Source organism: Panthera uncia, chromosome D2, assembly GCF_023721935.1.
Source record: "Panthera uncia isolate 11264 chromosome D2, Puncia_PCG_1.0, whole genome shotgun sequence".
NCBI lineage: Eukaryota > Metazoa > Chordata > Mammalia > Carnivora > Felidae > Panthera > Panthera uncia.
Window position 1 is genome coordinate 45,624,404 of NC_064818.1, and position 19,669 is coordinate 45,644,072.

Below are 19,669 nucleotides of genomic sequence, written 5' to 3' on the forward strand. Positions count from 1 at the left end.
AGAAGGATGAGGAAGAGGAAGAGGAAGAGGAAGAGGGACGGAAGAAGGAAGGACAGAGGAAAGAGATAGAAGCAGAGAGAAGGGAGAGGAGGAGGGGGAGGAAGTGGAGGGAGGAAGGAAAGAGGGAAGAGAAAGAAGGAAGGAGGGAAGGGGAGACAGAGAAAGATGAAGGAGGGGGGAGAGGGATGGAGGAAGGAGGAGGAGTAGGGAAAGGAAGAGGAGGAGGAGGAGGAGGAGTAAAAGGTCAGGGAGGAAGTAAAGAAGGACACAAGATATGCTGAGACCACAGGAGAAAGAGAACTTTCTACCTTGAATTTAGAGAAGGCTTCTGGAAGAGGCGATGGAAGAGTAGGCTCTTAAAGGAGTGGAAGTCTTCCTAAACAAATTAGTTGAGTGCAGAGGTGGGGTGAAGGCATGCCAGGCAAAGATCAGCAGAAGCGAAGGCACAGGGCTCCCTGAGGCAGGGGTGAGGGAAACTATCAGAGTCTTGAGCAAACCCTGAGGGTGTCCATGGACCTTGGAAATGGGGCACTCCACTACTTTAAAAAGTGAGAAATCCAGCTCTCTTACTACAATCCTAACGCAGTTCTGGTTTTTGTGCCCTGCTTTGCCTGATCAAGTCAAGTAGAAGCAATTTTGATTCCCTGCCTCCCTCCCTGCTCTCCCTCTCCAGTCACTCCATCCCCACCGACTGTGCCAAGGGCCAGCTGTCAGGGCAGCCGCTCTGTATGAAGCAATACTACGGGCTCTTCTCCTCCTACCGCCTCCCTGGCCACATCCAGGACACACTGGTGGCCCAGAAGAGCAGTGTCATGCCCGAGCCAGAGCATGTCATTGTGGCCTGCTGCAACCAGGTCAGTCGCCCCTCTCTGCTGCATCTCAGGCTTGGGGAAGGTGCATGAGTACTTACCCACTCCTATTTCACCAGGCATGATCAGCCCGCTCTCAGAGGCAGACAGTGAGCTGGGACAGCATGACCCCAAAGTGGGGTTTCTTGATTCCTACTCAGTCCCATTTCTCTCCACGAGTTAGATTTTAAGAACAAGGAGAGTCATCAATTGGGAATGACTTATGTGGGCTCTTATATGGGCCCTGACCAGCCAGGTCAACTCAAAAGAACTTCCTGGATGGACTGAGACCCTGCATGGCCTTAGCAACTCCTCATGAATCACCCAGGCTGTGGCCTTCCTGGAGACCACAGGCAGACATATGGACAGCTTAACAGACTGCCCATCGGGACCTCTGTGTCCAGGCCTTAGGCTTGGCACTTACATGTATGCACCCCACCTGGTTCTATAGTAACCTTGCAGAGGGGCCTTGAAATCTCCATCTGAAAAAAGAGGAAATGGGACTTAGACAAGTTGAGTGGCCTGTCCAAGGCTGAGAAGGACTCCCAGGCCTGGCCAATGCCCCATCTCCTGCAGCTCAGGTCTTCATACTGGGTTCCAGGAACCAACAAGGACCCATGGGGCCCCAGAGGATAGTCTTAGCATGAGGGCTCCTGACCCCTTACCAGTGCCCACTAGGTGATTTGGTCTGTATATTGAGCCTCCACCTCATGATTTCATCTGACAAAAAGCGGTTTTGTTTAGGATTTGGTTTTTTTCTGGTTTGGTTTTGTTTTGTTTGGGTTTGCTTTGGTTTTTGAGTTTTGGTGGGGTTTTTTGTTTTTTTGTTTGTGTGGTTGGTTTTGCTAAAAACCTACCCCCCAGGATTCCCCTGCTATTTGTGCTACAATGTTTTCTTCTTGGGTTCATCTGACATTTTCTAGAATAGGAGCTCAGTGAAAGTCTGCCATCCTAGGTTAGCGTTCCCACTGGAAGCCCACATGACAGTTTAGCCACAAACAAGAAACTTTCTCCGTCTTCATTCAAAAGTCAAACTCATTTCCCAGCCCCTACGTGCTGCAGTATCCATCCATTTCAGAAATGCTCTTGGGGCTCCTGCTCAGAACGGCCACATGTATGCTTCTCAGGACATGGGACCAGGTACTTATGTCAACCAGCAGAAAAGGGATCTTGACTTGGGGCTAGATAAGACCTTTCACAAAGCCCAAGACTCTGGCTTCAAAGCTACTAATGATAGCTCACAGGTCTCACATACAAAGCACATGCATGTACACCTGTATATGTGCACACAAAGGGATAGAGCATTTTGTGTGTTATTTTTCCATTTTAATCTTCCTCTGCTTATCATTTGCTGACTTGCTTTTTTTTCTCCACTCACCAGTGTGTTTGAGATCTATCTCTGTAGCTGTATCTAGAGCTAGTTCATTCCTATTTACCAATGAGTAGACATGCATTAGATAAATAAACTCATTTAATTTAGCTGTTCCCCTTCTGAAGAACACGTAGGCTGTCTCTACCATTTTGCTATTGCAAATAAGGCTTATATGCCACTGCTTCACATATCTGGGCACAAGAGTGTATGTTTCTCCAAGCCTAAGGCTAAAGTATGCATTTATAAGAGTGACTGCTGAATCATAAGGTATGCACATTTTCAGTTTTGATAGACACTGCCCTCCAATAGCAATTGTACCAATTTATACTTAATTCCCCACAAACGTAATAGTTTTACATGAAGTAGGAACCATAGAAACAGGTTTTATTTTAGCTAAGGTTAATCTGGCCCTCTTTGATTTGGGGAAGCTTAGAGTCCAGCCCAGTCAACAGCATTTGGATAGGTCCCCAACATGTGACTTTTCAGGGAACCATCACATACCTTGAGCCTGAGTATCCCCTATCTATACACACATGTGAAGGCTCAGTGAAGGCCCTTCACCTTGGGCCGGCTGCCATGAGTGACGTGTTTGACCTGTTTCCCCCACAGTTCTTTGTCTTGGATGTTGTCATTAATTTCCGCCGTCTCAGTGAGGGGGATCTGTTCACTCAGTTGAGAAAGATAGTCAAAATGGCTTCCAACGAGGATGAACGCTTGCCTCCAATCGGCCTGCTGACGTCAGAAGGGAGGAGCGAGTGGGCTGAGGCCAGGACGGTCCTCGTGAAAGGTTAGCAGCAGTGCCCAGCGCGTCTCCACGCTCATCTCATCCTCATGCCCATTGGCTTTCCTTCCTCCAGGGTTGGGCACCATGCCTCATCCCCATTTGCCATAGCATGGGGAGCTCAGGCCTCCCTCCAACTCAGGACCCTACGGAAAGTCAGCTGAGGCACCTGGAAGTTACAGGCACCTCGTTTTTCATCTGACAATATTCTAGCTTCCTGGGTGAGGCTGATGAGCACTGGAATCCTTGAATGTCTGGGAATATTGAGGGACGGAAGTGTTGAGCTGGAGGAAGGCTGGCTACAATTAAGCAGTTGTGTTTTACTGGTGGGCAGCAATGGTACCCATTTTAGGGGTCTGAGTCACTGGGAGAGCTGTCACCTGGAGATCTGGGATGGAGCGCAGCTCTGGGAGCATGGTTGGCTGCCTCCTTCATGTGATTTCTCAGTCCTAGAACTTTTCATCTTCAAGCTGACCTATCCTTGTGGCTGGCTTGCTGCTTTTATGAAAGTTTCCAAGCATTCCCACAAGAAAGCTGGTAATAGTCATAATAATTTTAAATCATCCTCCGGAAACTAATTTTCAAAGCTAAAGCCAGCCTTATTCCCAGGAATTGGATGGAGTGCTTTCCTTTTTTGCCTCTATTAGAGACTGGGGAATAAAAGGGAGGCTTCTGTGGACCTCCATCTGCCCCTTGGGCTCTCATTTGGCCAGATGTCCATTCAGACTCCCTGAGTATCTGTCAGCTGAGGGTCTGGGCTAGGCCTAGAAAGTCTAAGAGGCAGAGAGGATGAAGCTACTGCCCCCAAGCAGCTCACTGCACAGGGTAAGGGAAGGCATGGGGGAGCAGATTCAGGTACACAGTAAGGCAGCACTACCCATGTAAAGCAATAGAGACAGCAGGTACCAAATAAGTGCTCCAGGACTTCAGCGAGGAGAGGGAGCCCTTCCACCTGGGAAGCTTTTGAAAGATTTCATTGGAAGAGGTGCGAATTTTGCAAAGCTCTTAGACATGAGTGAGAAGAACAGGAGGGAGGGATAGCAGGCTGGCTGTGGGCAAAGCCGACTGCCCAGCAGAGACATGTCTGCCCTGCCTGGTTCCACATGGAGACCAACCAGCCAGCAAAGATGGCCATGCTGGACGTGTTGAGAGAATGAAAAGGTGGTAGGGCCTGGGTCTCGGGCAGTAGGCACTTACATTTTCTGATCCCTCTCCCTAGAAAGTTCTTTTGCCAGGGTTAATTGGCTCCTTGCACCATCCAGAGCTCAGCTCAGGTGTCACTGGCTCAGACCCTCCTAGTGCATCCCCAACTCAGCACACTCTGTCACCTTGTCCTATTTTCTTACCTTGTTTGCATTTGTAACTCTCTGAAACCAGCATCTCATCTGTTTGATGCATGCTGATTATCTGCCTCCCTCCCCTAGTCTATGAGTTCTAGGGGAACAGGGGCCTCATCTGTTTGGATTAACTTTTCAATCTGCTGTGCCAAACACAGTTGGGCCCCAATGATATTTGTTAAATAAAAGAATGAAGGGTTACTAATGATACTAGGCCCTAGACCTATTGCCTACCTACCAGTTAATTCTTTTTCATTCAATTATTGGGTACCCAAGGAATGCTCAGTCCTAAATCAGGGGATGCATGGGACACAGGAGGGTGTGAGAGCTGACCCCATTCTCACAGACCTGACCACCAAATGGGGGAATTAATAACTTGTCATTGGGAAGTGAGTTAATTCCCTCAGGAGACCATAGTGTAATCAGATCCCACTCTCCTCCCCTCCAGGGACAGAGACAGGCATCAAACAATCGCCTTTGCTTCCAATACAGTTTCCACTTTATTAGCAGGCCAAGCTATCTCCCTGCAGTACTGACCGGGATTGCCTTGAGGTTTAAGTGCTTGGGCTGTGCTAATCGGAATTAATTTGTTAATGGCACTTGATCTGGCTTTCTGAATGGAAGTGCTGTTTCTGAGGGAAGTGTGACAGAAAAGAGGGGCCCACACGCTTTCCCTTAGGAAATCCAATTAATCTGGTTAGCACTGACTGTGTCATCTGCACAGCAGGAAACCAGTCCTTCACAGAGACCCCCTCCCTGGAGCATCCCATACCCACAGGAGGGAAGCCATTTAGGAAATGATTTCAGTATAGATGTGAAAGATCATGGCAGCTTGGACTAAGGTTGAGAGTAAAGATGGAAAGACATGGGTGAGGTCCAGATATATTGCAAAGTAGAAGTAACAAGGAGGAAAAGAAAAGACAATGGTTCCGAGGTTTTTGATTCAAGCAACTGAGTAGATGGTGGTACCATTCACCGAGATGGGAACCAGTTTGGGGAAGTGGCTGCAGAATGAAGTCCTTTCTAAGTGTGTCAGGTTTGAGATGCCTTGAGTCATCTAAGTGAAGATGTCAAATTAGATCTATGTGTCTGGAGCTCAAGACAGAGGTCAGTACAGAGACATAAATTTGAGAGCCATCAGCACATAAGTGATATTTAAAGTCATGGACCTGGGTGAGATCATCTAGAAACAGCAGAATGGGTCCTCAGAGGTCAGGTAGGGAAAGATACAAAGAGGATTGAGAAAGAGCAGCCCATGAAGTCAAGAGCAAAACCAGGAGATGAGTCACAAAGATTCAAATGGAAGGAGGCAGTGGCCAACTACTTGGAATGCTTCTGATGGCTCCAAGCAGAGCTGGACAAGAGGGGAGTCAGAGTTTGGCAACCCTAAGTCATCGGTGACCTTCACCAAAGTCAGGCTGGGGAGTAGGAAGAACAAATGGTTGCATCCTGATGAATGCGATCCAACAGCAGGAAGAAATTGTTGATGACACTGTCAATGAGTAGAATCAGTTAAGTGTGGATGACTCTTTTCAGACATTTTGGTATTAAAAAGGCAGAAAAATGGGGCTGTTCCTGGGGGTTGATGGGGGTCAAGGAAAACGTCTTTAGTAGGAGAGGCAAATGAATCATTGTATGTACACACATGTATGGAAGTACTTTGGTAAGAGAAATCATTAATGAGGACAGAAGAGATGAACAGAGGCATGGGATTCTTGCAAAGGCAAAATGAGATGGAACCCAGAGAATAAGAGGCTTTGGTTGGTACCGGGAAAACCAAAAGCTGGGTCCGTGGTCCATGGGTCTGTAGCTGTGGTGGTAGGAATACGAGGAGGTACCTGACTGGTGGCTTCTAGTCTCAGATCAGCAGAGCTATGGCCATGAGCTGAGAGAGGCAGGGTGGGTTCTGAAGGCAAAAGAGAATGCAAGAAATAGCCTCTTGGAAAACTTGATGAGATTTATGGACTGTGTTGAGCTCATATTTGAGGGCTTGGGGGCCATACATTTTAAGAGAAACTAATTAGTATTGTTTCGCATTTTTTTTCCTTACAATGTTCAGCTCCTCAGGTTCAGGCAAAGAGAAGTGGGTCATCAGATTCAGCTAAGGTAGGAGAATATAACCAAGGGAGAGAGGTGGAAGATAGGGCAAGGGAATAGTTACAGTATTGGAATCTGAAATGAGTAAGGAGGTGTAGTAGTCTGCTTGGGCCACCTTAGCAAAGTACCACAGCCTGAGTAGCTTAAACAGCAGAAATGTATTTTCTTACAGTTCTGAAGGCTAGAAGTCTGAGATCAAGGTGTGGACATGATTGGTTTCTTCTGAGGCCTCTCTCCCTGGCTTGTCAATGGCCATCTTCTCCCTGTGTCTTCCCATGGTCTTCCCTCTGTATGTGTCTGAGTCCTAATATCTTCTTAGGAGGACACCAGATATATTGGATTAGGACCTCATTTTACTTTTACTACCTCAATAAAGACCCCATCTCCCAATACAGTTCTATTCTGAGATATTGGGGGGGTGTTAGGACTTTAACTTGGGGACTTCAAGAGGACACAGTTCAGCCCATGACAGGAGGGAAGTAAAAAACAAAGGTGGATGATTGATAGTGGAAATAGGTGGTGGGGTTGATGATTTTTAGGGGTCAGTGAGATAAGACATGTTGCAGAGTGTGGAATAACAGACCTTGTGAATCAGAAAGTCCAGAGTGTGGTCTGAGTGTGGGATGCTTGAGACTGAGACTTCAAAGGCATCAGTTCCGGTAGTGATGAGCTCCCAGGTGTGATTGTGGGAGTGGATGCCAAGGTTGGACTGTCAAACGTGGAAGATTGAGGGACTGAGAAAGGAGGGTCCCTGTGGGTCGGATCCTCTGCACAGGTGTTCAGGCTGTAGGAAAGATGACTGGAGTGGTTATGGGGAGGAAGAAGGTGAACCAGGAGCCCAGATCTGCATGAGGGGGTGTTGTGAGGGAGTCAGGGGAACACAGCAACAGAGGGGTGATAATGATGGGGGTTGGAAGGTAGAAGTCTAATAGCTATGGCTCCAAATGAAAAGCAGCGAAGACGTGTTCAGGAGCAGGAACAGGGAGAAGAAAGCCACCTACCCCACCTGGCACTGGGGTGCATGAGTGTGAAGGAAAATAGTCTCCCGTGAGAGGACATAGGGAAGTGTTTCCCTCAGAGGGTGCCCCCTCCTGTTGAGGCAGAAGGTGAACAGAACACTTTCAGAAAAGACTGGGAATGCAAGGGGACTAGCCATCACTACTCAGATGTCATAAGGGGTTCAGGAAGGGGGAGAGGTGGGGGGGTGAAAAATGAGCCCATGGAGGGGACTCATGTCATGGGAGTGCTACTGAGATTCCCAGGGATGGTGGTGATCATTGCAAACAACACTCTCAAATCCTCAACTTCTGTGGAGGTACTCTCCTGGTTCCAGTGTGGTTGTGGGAGCTGGGGTGGGCATCTGACTGGCCCACAACAGTATCACAACTAGCACAATGGAAAGCCCAAGTCCCAAGGTCTCCACCTCCCTTCCTCGGACCTGGGCAGAGACCAATGCCCATGGGCACTGGGCCCAGGCAGGTGCTGTCTAACAAAAGGCTTCAGCCAAGCTGAGCTCCTCTTGTCATGGTGGAGGCCTGGATGGAGGCACCTGAGCTCAGACAAAATCAGCTCCTGAATTGTCATAGGGTCAACTGAGGCACAGTGGGGCAATTGATTTTATCAACTCTCTCCTTAGAAAACGGGACCCTGATCCTTCACCCTGCCTCCCAACCAAGACAGCTCCCACTGCCAGCCCACAGTTTCCCCCACCCAATCCTCTGCTATGACATTGAGAAGGTGGAGCTCACAGAGCAGTGGAGCCAGCTGTCTGCCATAAAGCCCATGCTCTCTCTCTGTACCCCATGTCTCCACACCCCCTTGACACTCCCCCAGCACTTCTTACATGAAATCTCTGAGAATATGTTACAAGACAAGTGTGTGTATGGTCATCTCTATCTTCAGCCTAATCATCAACAGCCAACACAGAATGCCCTCCTGGGGGTCCAAGAGCTAAGAAACCCAGCAGGACCATCACTGCCCCACAGAAGCCTGAGGTCTTTTTGGGAGACTGGAATAAGCAGAATGGTTAGAACAAAAGTGGACAGGACAAAACCAAAGGAGTGCCTCCAACAGGTGTCCAGAGGGAATTTGGGGACCTTACCCATCTGCCTGTCATAGCTCAGGAGGGCTTCCTTTGCCAAGTGGGACATGAGGCTAAGCCCAGGTGGGTTGAGGTGTGTGTGACTGGGGCTGGCCAACAACATCAGGATCATCTAGGGAGACCCTTAAAAAAGATTCTGGGGTCTCAGGGATTTTGCAGGGAGATAGGAGTGAGGCCAAGGAATTTGTTATTGTTGTTTTTAAGTTTATTTATTTATTTTGAGAGAGACAGAGACAGTGCAAGCAGGGGAGGGGCAGAGAGAGGGAGAGAGATTGAATCCCAAGCAAGTTCTGCAATGCCAGCACAGAGCCCAAGCCTGGCAGAGCCTGATGTGGGGCTTGAACTCACAAAACTGTGAGATCATGATCTGATCGGAAACCGAGTCAGATGCTTAACCAACTGAGCCACCCAGGTGCCCTAGGAATCTGAATATATATTTTTTAAATGGCCTTGGACCACATCTTTCTTTCTTTTTTTTTTTAAGTGTATTTATTTATTTTGAGAGAGAGAGAGAGAAAGTGCATATAAGCTAGGGAGGGGCAGAAAAAGAGGGAGAGACAGAATGCCAAGCAGTTTCCACACTGTCCACGCAGAGCACGACACAGGGTTACAACTCATGAACCGTGAGATCATGACCTAAGCCAAAACAAAGAGTCAGATGCTTAACCAGCTGAGCCACCCAGGTGTCCCAGGAATCTATATTTTTAAAATACCTTTGAATGCAATTCAGGTTGGGACCAACTTCTGCAGATATTAGCAGCTACTATGTATGGAGGTCCACCTTGATGCTGACCTTATCTTGGGCCCTTTCTGTCCCTTGCTTTCAGTCTTCAGTATAGCCTGTGAGGTGGGATTTCATCCCCACAGAACATAGGAGGCTGTGTCTCCAACAGGTTGAGGTAGTGTTCACCCTTACAGGTGGTCAGTGGTGGATCAGGGCATCTGTCCCCCAAGCCTGAGATCCTCAGGGCCCGGCAGGCAGGGTGGGATTTGGGGCCTCAGGAAGGTCATGCATAACCTCTCAGGACCTCCCTCCCTGCACAGCCTTGAAGCTTTGGCCTTCCTGAACCCAGGAGGTCCAACACTGTTATCCTGGTCTGGAAATTCAATTAGACATTCTGCCCTGAGTCTGGAAGACTACAGCACTTGTCAATTTGTAGGAAAAGGATAGCCAACTCAGAGAGCCCACACCCCCACCCTGGAGCCCGCTGGCTTTCCTGGGTGCTGCGTGGAGATCCTGTGAACAGACTTTGGGCAGATGCTTCTGTTTACACAGCGCCGTAAATATTTATCCCCAGCAGCCAATTAGAGCTGAGCCATTGCTTTCAAGGAGGGAACTGACAGAAGGCGGCTGCGTCTGGAGAAGGCCTCAGTCATGGTTTACAAGAACCACTCGGGATGGGCATTTTGCTATTTAAATACTGTCATCCAGGGATAGACAAGTCTGCTGATTTTAAAACCAATTACACATTAGCAATAACAGCCTTTCTGATTTAATTGGCCCAGAAATACCTCCTGGACTCCCAAGGCTGAATGCTGTTTTCCTTCCTTGGGTGTAGGAGGGTGGTGTTGCAGGGGCCATTGTCCTCCCACAGTGGAAGCATGACAGCTCCTGTGGATGAGGGTATCCAGACAGGGAGAGGCACAGGGTCAGAGGCAAGAGGCCTGGGCTTGACCTGGTTCTCCTTGCTGTGCCCTGAAGCCTGGTGTCCTAGGCCAGGACATGGGGACGGCCACCCTGCCCTGCAGACAGGACCGAGGGTTTGCAGAGGGACTACAATGCAGGTGGTCTTGTGCCTGGCGCCTAGAGGCTGTTTGCTAAATGATAACTCTTATTAGATTTGGGAAAACACTCTGGGGATATTTATCCAAGGCCCACACACTTTATGGAAAAATCTGGTGAACTGCAAATGGATACCTGTTGAACGTCCATTTGGTCAGTGACAGTGACCCATGGTCTTAGACTGAATGGCCTGTACTCCTTGCCTCGGAACTCTAACCCTTATTAACTCCAAGATACCCTTGGAGGTGCTTCCCCTGGGCTCCCCACATGGCACATACTCTGTGTGCTCACACTCAGACACCTCTGTTATTTCCTTTCTTCTCAGATGCTGTCTCTCTGGCTCTCACTTTCCATTTTATGATATTTTGGGTACAAAGCAGGTGGGAAGTGGTTTTTTTTTTTTTTTTTAATCTCCTGCCCTTCTCAACTCACCACCTCTCCCCTAATTCTGGAAGTGTGATAGCTCTTTAAATTGGCCTCTGGGGGAAGGGTATTTCAAACCCAGAAGAAAGAGCAGCTCTTGGTTCTTGAGGGTTTTTTTTTTTAATTAAATTAAACTTATTTGGGAATAATTATAGATGCACACACGCTTGTAAAAAATGATCTCCCCCAGGGGGGCACCTGGGTGGCTTAGTCAGTTAAGCGTCTGACTCTTGGTTTCAGCTGGTGAGGTCATGATCTCACAGTTTGTGAGCTAAAGCCCCACATCGGGCTCTGCACTGACAGCTTGGAGCCTGCTTGGGATTTTTCTCTCCCTGTCTCGCTGCCCCTCCCTGGCTTGCTCTCTCAAAAAAAAAGAAAAAAAAAAAACTAGAAAAATAAAAATAATCTCACTTGTACCCTTTCCCCCCAGTGCTAATATCCTGTAAAATTCTAGCATGATATCACAACCAGGATATCACAGCCCATTTCCCCTCCAACTCCATCCCTCCTTAACCTCTGGCAACCAGAATCTGTCTTCATTTCTATAATGTAATTGTTTTCAGAACGTTATACAAATGGAATCGTACAGTATGTAACCTTCTGAGACTGGCTTGTTTTCACTTGGCATAATTCTCTGGAGATTCATTCACACTGTCCCATGTCTCAATAGTTCATTCCTTTTTATTTATTCCTTGGTATGTAGTTGATATCATTCACCCATTAGAGGACATCTGAGTTGTTCCTACTTTTTGGTCATTCAAATAAAGCTACTATCGTATATAATAGCTATAAAATGTATAGTAGCTATTACTATAGTAGCTTTATTTGAATAGCCAAAAATTATATATATATTATAATTAATATATAATTGATATATAATTATATTTATATTATATATAAATTATATATATATATTTATATTATATATAAAGGTTTTTGTGCAATCATAAATTTTCATTTTAGGAAAAATGTCCAGGAATAAAATTGATATCTGCATGTTTAGGTTTTTCTAAAATGTTTGTTTGTTTGTTTGTTTGTTTGTTTTGAGAGAGACAGCACTAGCAGGGGAGAGACAGAGAGGGAGAGAATCCCAGGCAGACTCTGCACTATCAGTGTGGAGCCATATGTGGGGCTCAAACTCATGAACCGTGAGATCACGACCTGAGCTGAAATCAGGAGTTGGATGTTTAACATACTGAGCCACCATGGTGCTCTGGTAGATTGACCATTTTGTTTTATGTAATGCCCCTCAATGTCTCTGGTAATTTTTTTTTGCTCTGAAGCTTACTTAATCTGATATCAATGCAGCAACTCCTGCTTTCTTTTGATTAATGTTTGCTTGATATATCTTTTTCCTTTCTTTTACTTTCAGCCAGTCTATATCATTATATTTGATGTGAGTTTCTTATAGATAGAATATAACCAGGATGTCTTTTTAAATCTACTTTGTCAATTTCTATCACTGTAATTATTGATATGTTGGGATTTCATGTTGCCATTTTATTTTTCGTCACCTCTGTTGTTCTTTTTTTAAATTTTTATTTATTTTTTTAATTTTATTTTTTATTTTTTTAAATTTACATTCAAATTAGTTAGCATAGAGTGAAACAATGATTTCAGGAGTAGATTCCTTAATGCCCCTTACCCATTTAGCCCATCCCCCCTCCCACAACCCCTCCAATAACCCTCAGTTTGTTCTCCATATTTATGAGTTTCTTCTGTTTTGTCCCCCTCCCTGTTTTTATACTATTTTTGTTTCCCTTCCCTTACGTTCATCTGTTTTGTCTCTTAAAGTCCTCATATGAGTGAAGTCATATGATTTTTGTCTTTCTCTGACTCATTTCACTTAACATAATACCCTCCAGTTCCATCCACGTAGTTGCAAATGGCAAGATTTCATTCCTTTTGATCGCCAAGTAATACTCCATTGTGTGTATGTATATATATATATATATATATATATATATATATACCACATCTTTATCCATTCATCTATTGATGGACATTTGGGCTCTTTCCATACTTTGGCTATTGTTGATAGTGCTGCTATAAACATGGGGGTGCATGTGTCCCTTTGAAATGGCACACCTGTATCTCGTGGGTAAATGCCTAGTAGTGCAACTGCTAGGTCGTAGGGTAATTCTACTTTTAGTTTTTTGAGGAACCTCCATACTGTTTTCCAGAGTGGCTGCACCAGCTTGCATTCCCAATCACCTCTGTTTTTCAATTCTTGCTTTCTTTTTCCTTCCTATGGGTTACTTGAACATTTTTTAGAATTCCACTTTGATTTATTGTAATGTTTTTAGTGTATCTGTATAGTTTTCTCTAGTGGTTTCTATAGGTATTTATATATTATATTGATAAATTATACATATATTATAGTATATCATATATATGTATATATATAATTTATCACTATCTACTGGTGTTGAAATTTTGTGAGTTCTAGTGAAATGTAAAAAGTTTATTACCCTTTACTCTCCCCCATTTGTAATATAATTGTCTTAAACATTTCCTCTAATACAAATTTAGAACCACATAAGGCAGCATTAGAATTTTGTTTCAGTAGGGAAATATAATTTTAAAAACTCAAAAAGAGAATGAAAATTTATTTACTATAATATTTACTCTTTCTGTTATTCTTTCTTCCTTCTTAATGTTTCCATGTTCCTTTCTTTATATAATTTCCTTTCTTTGGGGGGAAATTCCTTTAGCTTTCCTTTTAGGGCAGGTCTTCTGGGGATAAATTCTCTTAGTTTTTCCTCATCTAAGAATGTCTTGATTTCCCCTTCCTTCCTGAAGGATATTTTTGCTATATATAGAATTCTGGATTAATGGTTTTCTCTCAGTACTTGAAAAAGGTTGTGTCACTTCATACCAGCCTCCATGGTTTCTGATGAGAAATAGACAGTAATTTAAATTGTTTTTCCCCTACAGATAAAGCATCATTTCTCTCTGCTTTCAAGATTTTTTCTTTGTCTTTAGTTTTCAGAACTTTGACTATGATAATGTCTTGATGTGGACTTTTTTGAATTTATCCTGTGTGGGATTAACTGAATCCCTGAATTTATCCTGTGTGGGATTAAGTTTATGTCTTTTGCCAAATTTAGGAAGTTTTGGGCCATTATTTCTCTGAGTACTTTCTTGCTCTGCTCTTTTTCCTCTCCTTCTGAGACTCCAATAACATAATTGTTAAGGTCTTTTGTCCCACGGATTTTTCAGTATTATGATGATTAATTTTAAAATATTTGTCACATAGTTCTAACATTCTGGTCATATCAGTAGTGGGCATATACTGATTGTCTTTTTTCATTCAAGCTAAGATTTCCCTGGTTCTTGGTATAAGTGATTTTCTATTGAAACCTGGATGTGTTATATTGTAAGACTCTGGATGTTATTTAAACCTTCTGTTTTAGCTGGCTTTCTCTGACACCACTCCAGCAGAAGCAGGGAATGGGTTCTGCCTTGATGCAACCAGGTGGAGATAGAAGTCCAAGTTTCTCATGAGACCTATATTAACACCCCAGGGGAGGGTGTTCCTTGTTACTCATGGTGGGAGTAGGAATTCAAGATCCCGCATATCCTTGACTAATGCTGTGTGTGGAGCAACTGAGGTGGTGGATATTGCCCAGTGGAAATGGATGTCCCAGCTTCTATCTGAGACCATGCCTTCTCCGATACCCTCAGAAGCTGACATGCTTCAGTACAGACTGCTGATGGTAGAAGTCTAGGCTCCCCACTCTGCTTTTGTTGGCATGGGGGAAGGTTATTATCTAAAAGCTTTCCTGTCTTGCTAGTATGCTTCTTTCCTGGTCCTTTGGCTAAAGAAAGTAGGTTTTTATTGGGCTTTTTTTTTCTTTTTGGTCTACATTTGTTTGTGTTTTATGTTATTGGCTATTTGAGCTCCAAGCCTGGCATATTTTAGGTAAAACAGAAAACCCAGTGTATTCGTCTGAGTGGCTTAAACAACATAAATTTATTTCTCACCATTATGGTGGCTAGAAGTCCAAGGTCAAGGTGTTGGCAGCATTAGTTTCTCCGGAAGCCTTTCTCTGTGGCTTGCAGATGACCACCATCTCACTGCATCCTCAAATGGTCTTTTATCTGTGCACACACATCTCTGGTGTCTCTTCCTCTTCTCGCGAGGACATGGTCATATACATTTAAGGCCCCACCCTTATGATTTCATTTAACCTTAATTACCTCATTAAATAAAGCCTCATCTTTAAATACAGTCACATTGAAGGTTAAAGCTTCCATATAAGAATTTCAGGGCTGATGGAACACAATTTAGTCCAGAACAGACAGGGAATTCACCATCATATTGTTCCTTGGGTCCTGAGAGCCTCAGCCTGTCCATCTCTCTCCATCTTTCAGAGTCTTCTGATGTTTGTTTTAAATATAATATCCAGGGTTTTTAGTAGAAGGAACTGGGAAAAGTCAACTTGATGTTCCTGGAAGCAGAAGTCCTTCCTTTTGAGCTCTTTCAAGAGGATTTTGGAACTCAAGTCAAAGCAAGTCTGCTGTGCAAGAGCCAGGTCTTATTGGGCAAGAAATACTTTTGTTGGAATTTTCATAGCCTTTGGGAACTGGGAGCATAAATATTATTCCATAAGCCATAGAGTAGAGAAGAATATGGGATGTGTGATGGCAAATTTCCATCCCAAAAGGAGAGACAATCCCTTTATCTAGGCAGAAAATCTGCTCAGATGAAACTGACAAAGGTTTAGAAGCTCTAAGCCTCGGAAAAGGAGCCAGTGTCTCCATCTCCCTGGACCATGTGAGGCAAGACAGTAGGGATCTGACTTAAGCCACCTTCCCAGGGTGTAGAACAGAGAAGGCAAGTGTCTGAGATAGAGCTGTGTATATGTGCACACATGTGCACAGGTGGAGGTGTTGGGGAGCAGCACCTGAGTTCTGCAGCCCTCCACAACAGGGGTGCTGTGTTCCTTTCATTTTTGCTCACATTAGTCACAGTCTGTAAGCTTTCAGTCTCTAACAGAAGCTCCAGGGCCCTCCAAGGCCCTGTGGCCTCTGGAATTTCCGTGTCACCGAAGCTGTCAACTCCCCAGGCGTGGGTGGCAGAGCAAGCTCCTCCTATTACTCAACTCCGACTTCTCACTATTAAGCAGGGGCTCCTTGAGGAAGATTGATTTACCACATTAAACAAGCCTCCATGTGCTCGATGAGAATGTCACAAGACAAACGGCTCCTGCCGCATGCCTCCAGCCCACAGCCCCCCGTTTCCATTACATTTGGGCCAGAGTCATGGTGGATGAGTTTGGGTGTAGTTCATTTTCTGCCTTACACGATAAACTTGTCAGCCTTTGACCGATCAGCTACTTGTATGCAGGAGTTCATTTGCAAGGCCACCCGCATCCCAGCTCTGCTGTCCTGCTCCCATTTCACCCTGTCTAATGAGCCAGGACCTGGTTACTGTTGGTTGGCGCTGAGCTCTGGGGCCCTGCACAACCCGCATGCTCAGCCCCTCCTCAGGGGCCCATCTCTCCTGCCTGGAGGCGGCTACGGCACTGATGCCTGGGGAGATGTCCTTGTCTGTTGCTTCAAGTTGTCCATCTGGGAAGGAGTGTGCAAAGGCTCCACTCTCCTGAGCAGATGTGTTAGGCCTACTCCCCAGCATCCTGGATGGACAGGCCTGCCTTGAGTTTCCTGGGAGAGCTATAGCCTGCCCGCTCCACTTTGGGAGCTATTCTAAGGAAATAGCTTCGAGGCTATTCTAAGGAATTTGGCTTTGGGGTATTTCCAAGGAAATTTTAGTGTAGGCAGATACCCAGCCTAGGCTCTCAGAGCTCACTGAGACATGACCAACAGGGCCAAGGTATGCAGCATTGGGGATTCCCATGGCCCTTTAACTGACCTCCAGACCCACATCCTTCCCAAGCTGCTGGGCATCCTAGACTCTGCTCTGACCATATCAACCCCAGCCCAAGATCCTTTGGTGGTTCCTTGTTGTTTCTAGATGAAACCCACATTCCGGATCCTGCCATTCACAGCCCTTGATGATCTGTTCTCAGCCTGGGCGTTGTGGTTGCACGCCTGAGATCAAGTCTATTTCCCTCCATTTACTGGGTAACCTTAGACAAGACATTTAGCTTCTCTGTGAATGGGGATGATAAAAATGCCTATCTCATGTTCATCAATATGAGGGCTTCAATAGATGCCTGGCACATAGTAGGTGCTCAACAAAGGTTAGCTAATAGCATCACTTCACTGCATTTCTTCAGCCTCACCTAAATCTTGCATGCCTTTACCTATAATCTGGGGATGAACTGCAGCCTGGGGTGGTCTGCTCACTCAAAACCTCCACCCATAAGCCTGGGTGTCTATATCCCAGCCCTTAGAACCTTTTCCAGGACTGTTATCTCCCCCCTGACATGTTTTTCCCTTCCTCTCTGCCTGTTTAAATCTGATCCTAGCCTGGCCAAGGCTTCTCCATTCTCTGAAGTCGCCAGCCAGCCTGGGAGCCAAAAGGAACCCCCAGAATAGCACACAGGGCAGGGCAGGGCCGGGCACCAGGGCCATTGGCAGGGACTCCAATTGGAGCAGAGAAGGGCAGGCCTGGGAGCCTTGCAAAGGATGAGGAATCCCTTCCATATCTCCATCCCCTCCCAATCTCTCACCATTCCCCCATCCCATGAGGCTCCATGCCCTGAGGGTAGTGGTTTTCTCACCCTCAAGAGGCCGTGGACCTTACCTGTTAGCCATATGGACTCCTCCAGGCTCCCACTCTGCACTGTGTACACAGATCTCAGCCTCACCTGTCTATATACACTCTCAAGTCCGCTGTCAGCCATGGACACTTTCCTGTGCCCACCTGGACTAGGGACCCAGGCCTCACCCTCTACAAGCTCACAGACATGGGAGAGTGGACTAGATCAGGGTTTCCGGAGCTGGACTAGCAGTGACTGCTTAAAGTATAGGGAGGTCTGAGGTCAGCAGCAGGGCCTTGTGCTGTAGGGTCATGCACAGTGCAATAGGAGACAACAGGTATAGAGGGGACCAGTCCAGCCTTGAACCCAGGCACCATATGAGGCCAGCCTGGTGGACAGTGCAGAGGTTCCTTGTCTTCCCTGAGCAAGCAGCTGAGCTAGCATGCTCTGGGTATGAGGAGTTCTGGAGTGCAGGAACTCTGTCTGGGCTGCACCCCCCCATGCCAGGCACAGTACCAGCCCTGTTAGAGGATCGGGGAGCTTGGGAGGTGTTTATGAATGGAGCTCTGATAGGCGGAGTAGGAGAGGAACCCCCATACATGCTATGATGTAGAGATGAATGAGCCCAGGTGTCTAGGGAGTAGCAGGAGGTATGAGGTCCATGCAGGGATTCAGGGGAAGTGATCCCCAGAAGGGCAACATGATGAGCCATGGGGCCCAAAGGGCTATACTTAGATTCAACTTCATGAGCAATAGAAGTCATTTCAGGTTGAAGAGGGTAACCCAGTGACAGTACCACACTGAGGAGTAGAGGGAAGGGCAATTCCTGAAGGCTTCAGCTGGTAAATCTTTAGATCCTCAGGGCATGGCCTAAAGCCTTGAAGTTGATCAGAATCCAGGAAATCCCAGGAGGCCATGTGGAAGATAATGAGTCATCCTGGCACCATTGGCATCAAGAGGGGTGCTGAAAGTGCAGTGCTCTCCAAGCCCTCATCTAGATAGCAGTGGGGAGCAGATGACCCAAGGATGGGCTGGCTTGCCTGTCAACCTCCTTCCCAGAGTGGAAGACTCGCTGTGAGAGGGATTTGCAAGAAGTGGGAGGGAGGGGATGGGTGGGGACTGCAGACTCTCTTCACATGAGATTATATGTGGACACTTCTCATGAACTGGACAAATCATGTAGGCAGAGCAGACAACACCCAAGTGGCCTTGACATCTGTGTGCCCAGCACAACGGCCCCACTCAAGTCTTACTGCATTGGGGTGGGGGAGAGTCACCACACACTCCAGTGAGGGTGCAGCCCAGAAAGGTTGGGGTGAGGCTCAGAGCAAGGAGGAACAGACAGAACCTTATTGAGGGCCACCCCAGGTCGCTAGCTGGATAGAAGGAAGGACAAACTACCATTGGCAGCATCAGGCTATATATAGACTCAGCCTCCTATTGACTGGGGAAGGTGCTGTTGGCCTGGCTCCAACCCACAGGCAGGACCTGGCTGGTGGACAGAGGCTGTGGGGAGATCCTGAACCTAAGCCACACCTGCTCCCACACATTCCCTGGACTTCAGAAAAGCAGTTTCCAGATGGCTATGAGAGATGATGGGCATAATTTTTGGCTTGAGGCTCTGGAAGAAGAGAAGCTTCCAGAGCCAAGGGCTCTCTGAAAGAGAGAATTGTGATCTATCAGTAAATGGATCCCAATAAGGAGGGGAAGGGCAGGAGCAGAGAGGTATGTGTGGCTGGACAGGCAGAGGGCTGTGTGCTTGGACTCCAGCTGACTACAGGAAATAGGAGAGCCAGCACTCAGGACCAGGGCCTGCCCAAGTGCCTGCCTTAATGGGACAAGAGGGAGCAGGGTGGGGGTGGTCCTGATTGTCATCTTGGAGGGCTCCTTGGCCCCCAGAATGTTTCTCTCTGACAAATAGCTTCCTGGACAGGGACCTCAAATTTCAATACCCACAGGGATCAAGGGGGTTGAATGAATGAGAAAGGACTATGATAAACCAAGGGTGCAGCTTCTAAGCTCCAGCCAATTCTTGCAGTGTGAGAATCTGAACCCAACATCACCAGATGGTATAAGTTAGGATTAGATTTGGCCACGTGTGACAGAAAGCCCAAAATAATAGTGGCTTAAAGAAAACAGGTTTCTCTCTCTCTCTCTCTCTCTCTCTCTCTCTCTCTCTCTCTCGTGTACACCAGAAGTAAGCCATCCAAAGCTAATACATGGCGTCTAGGGTTCTTCCATCTCACTGCAAGGATG

The 19,669-nt window shown here is 46.4% G+C and overlaps 1 protein-coding gene across 1 annotated transcript in view; it reads left to right on the forward strand.

Annotated features, from left to right (window-relative positions):
- The window catches only part of CHAT (choline O-acetyltransferase), a 41,818-nt gene that overhangs the window by 6,359 nt on the left and 15,790 nt on the right, over nucleotides 1–19,669 (forward strand). Inside the window, exons 5-6 of the mRNA XM_049645355.1 lie at nucleotides 674–854; nucleotides 2,830–3,007. Of these exons, the coding sequence (XP_049501312.1) occupies nucleotides 674–854; nucleotides 2,830–3,007 (359 nt within the window). The remainder of the gene's footprint in view (nucleotides 1–673; nucleotides 855–2,829; nucleotides 3,008–19,669) is intronic.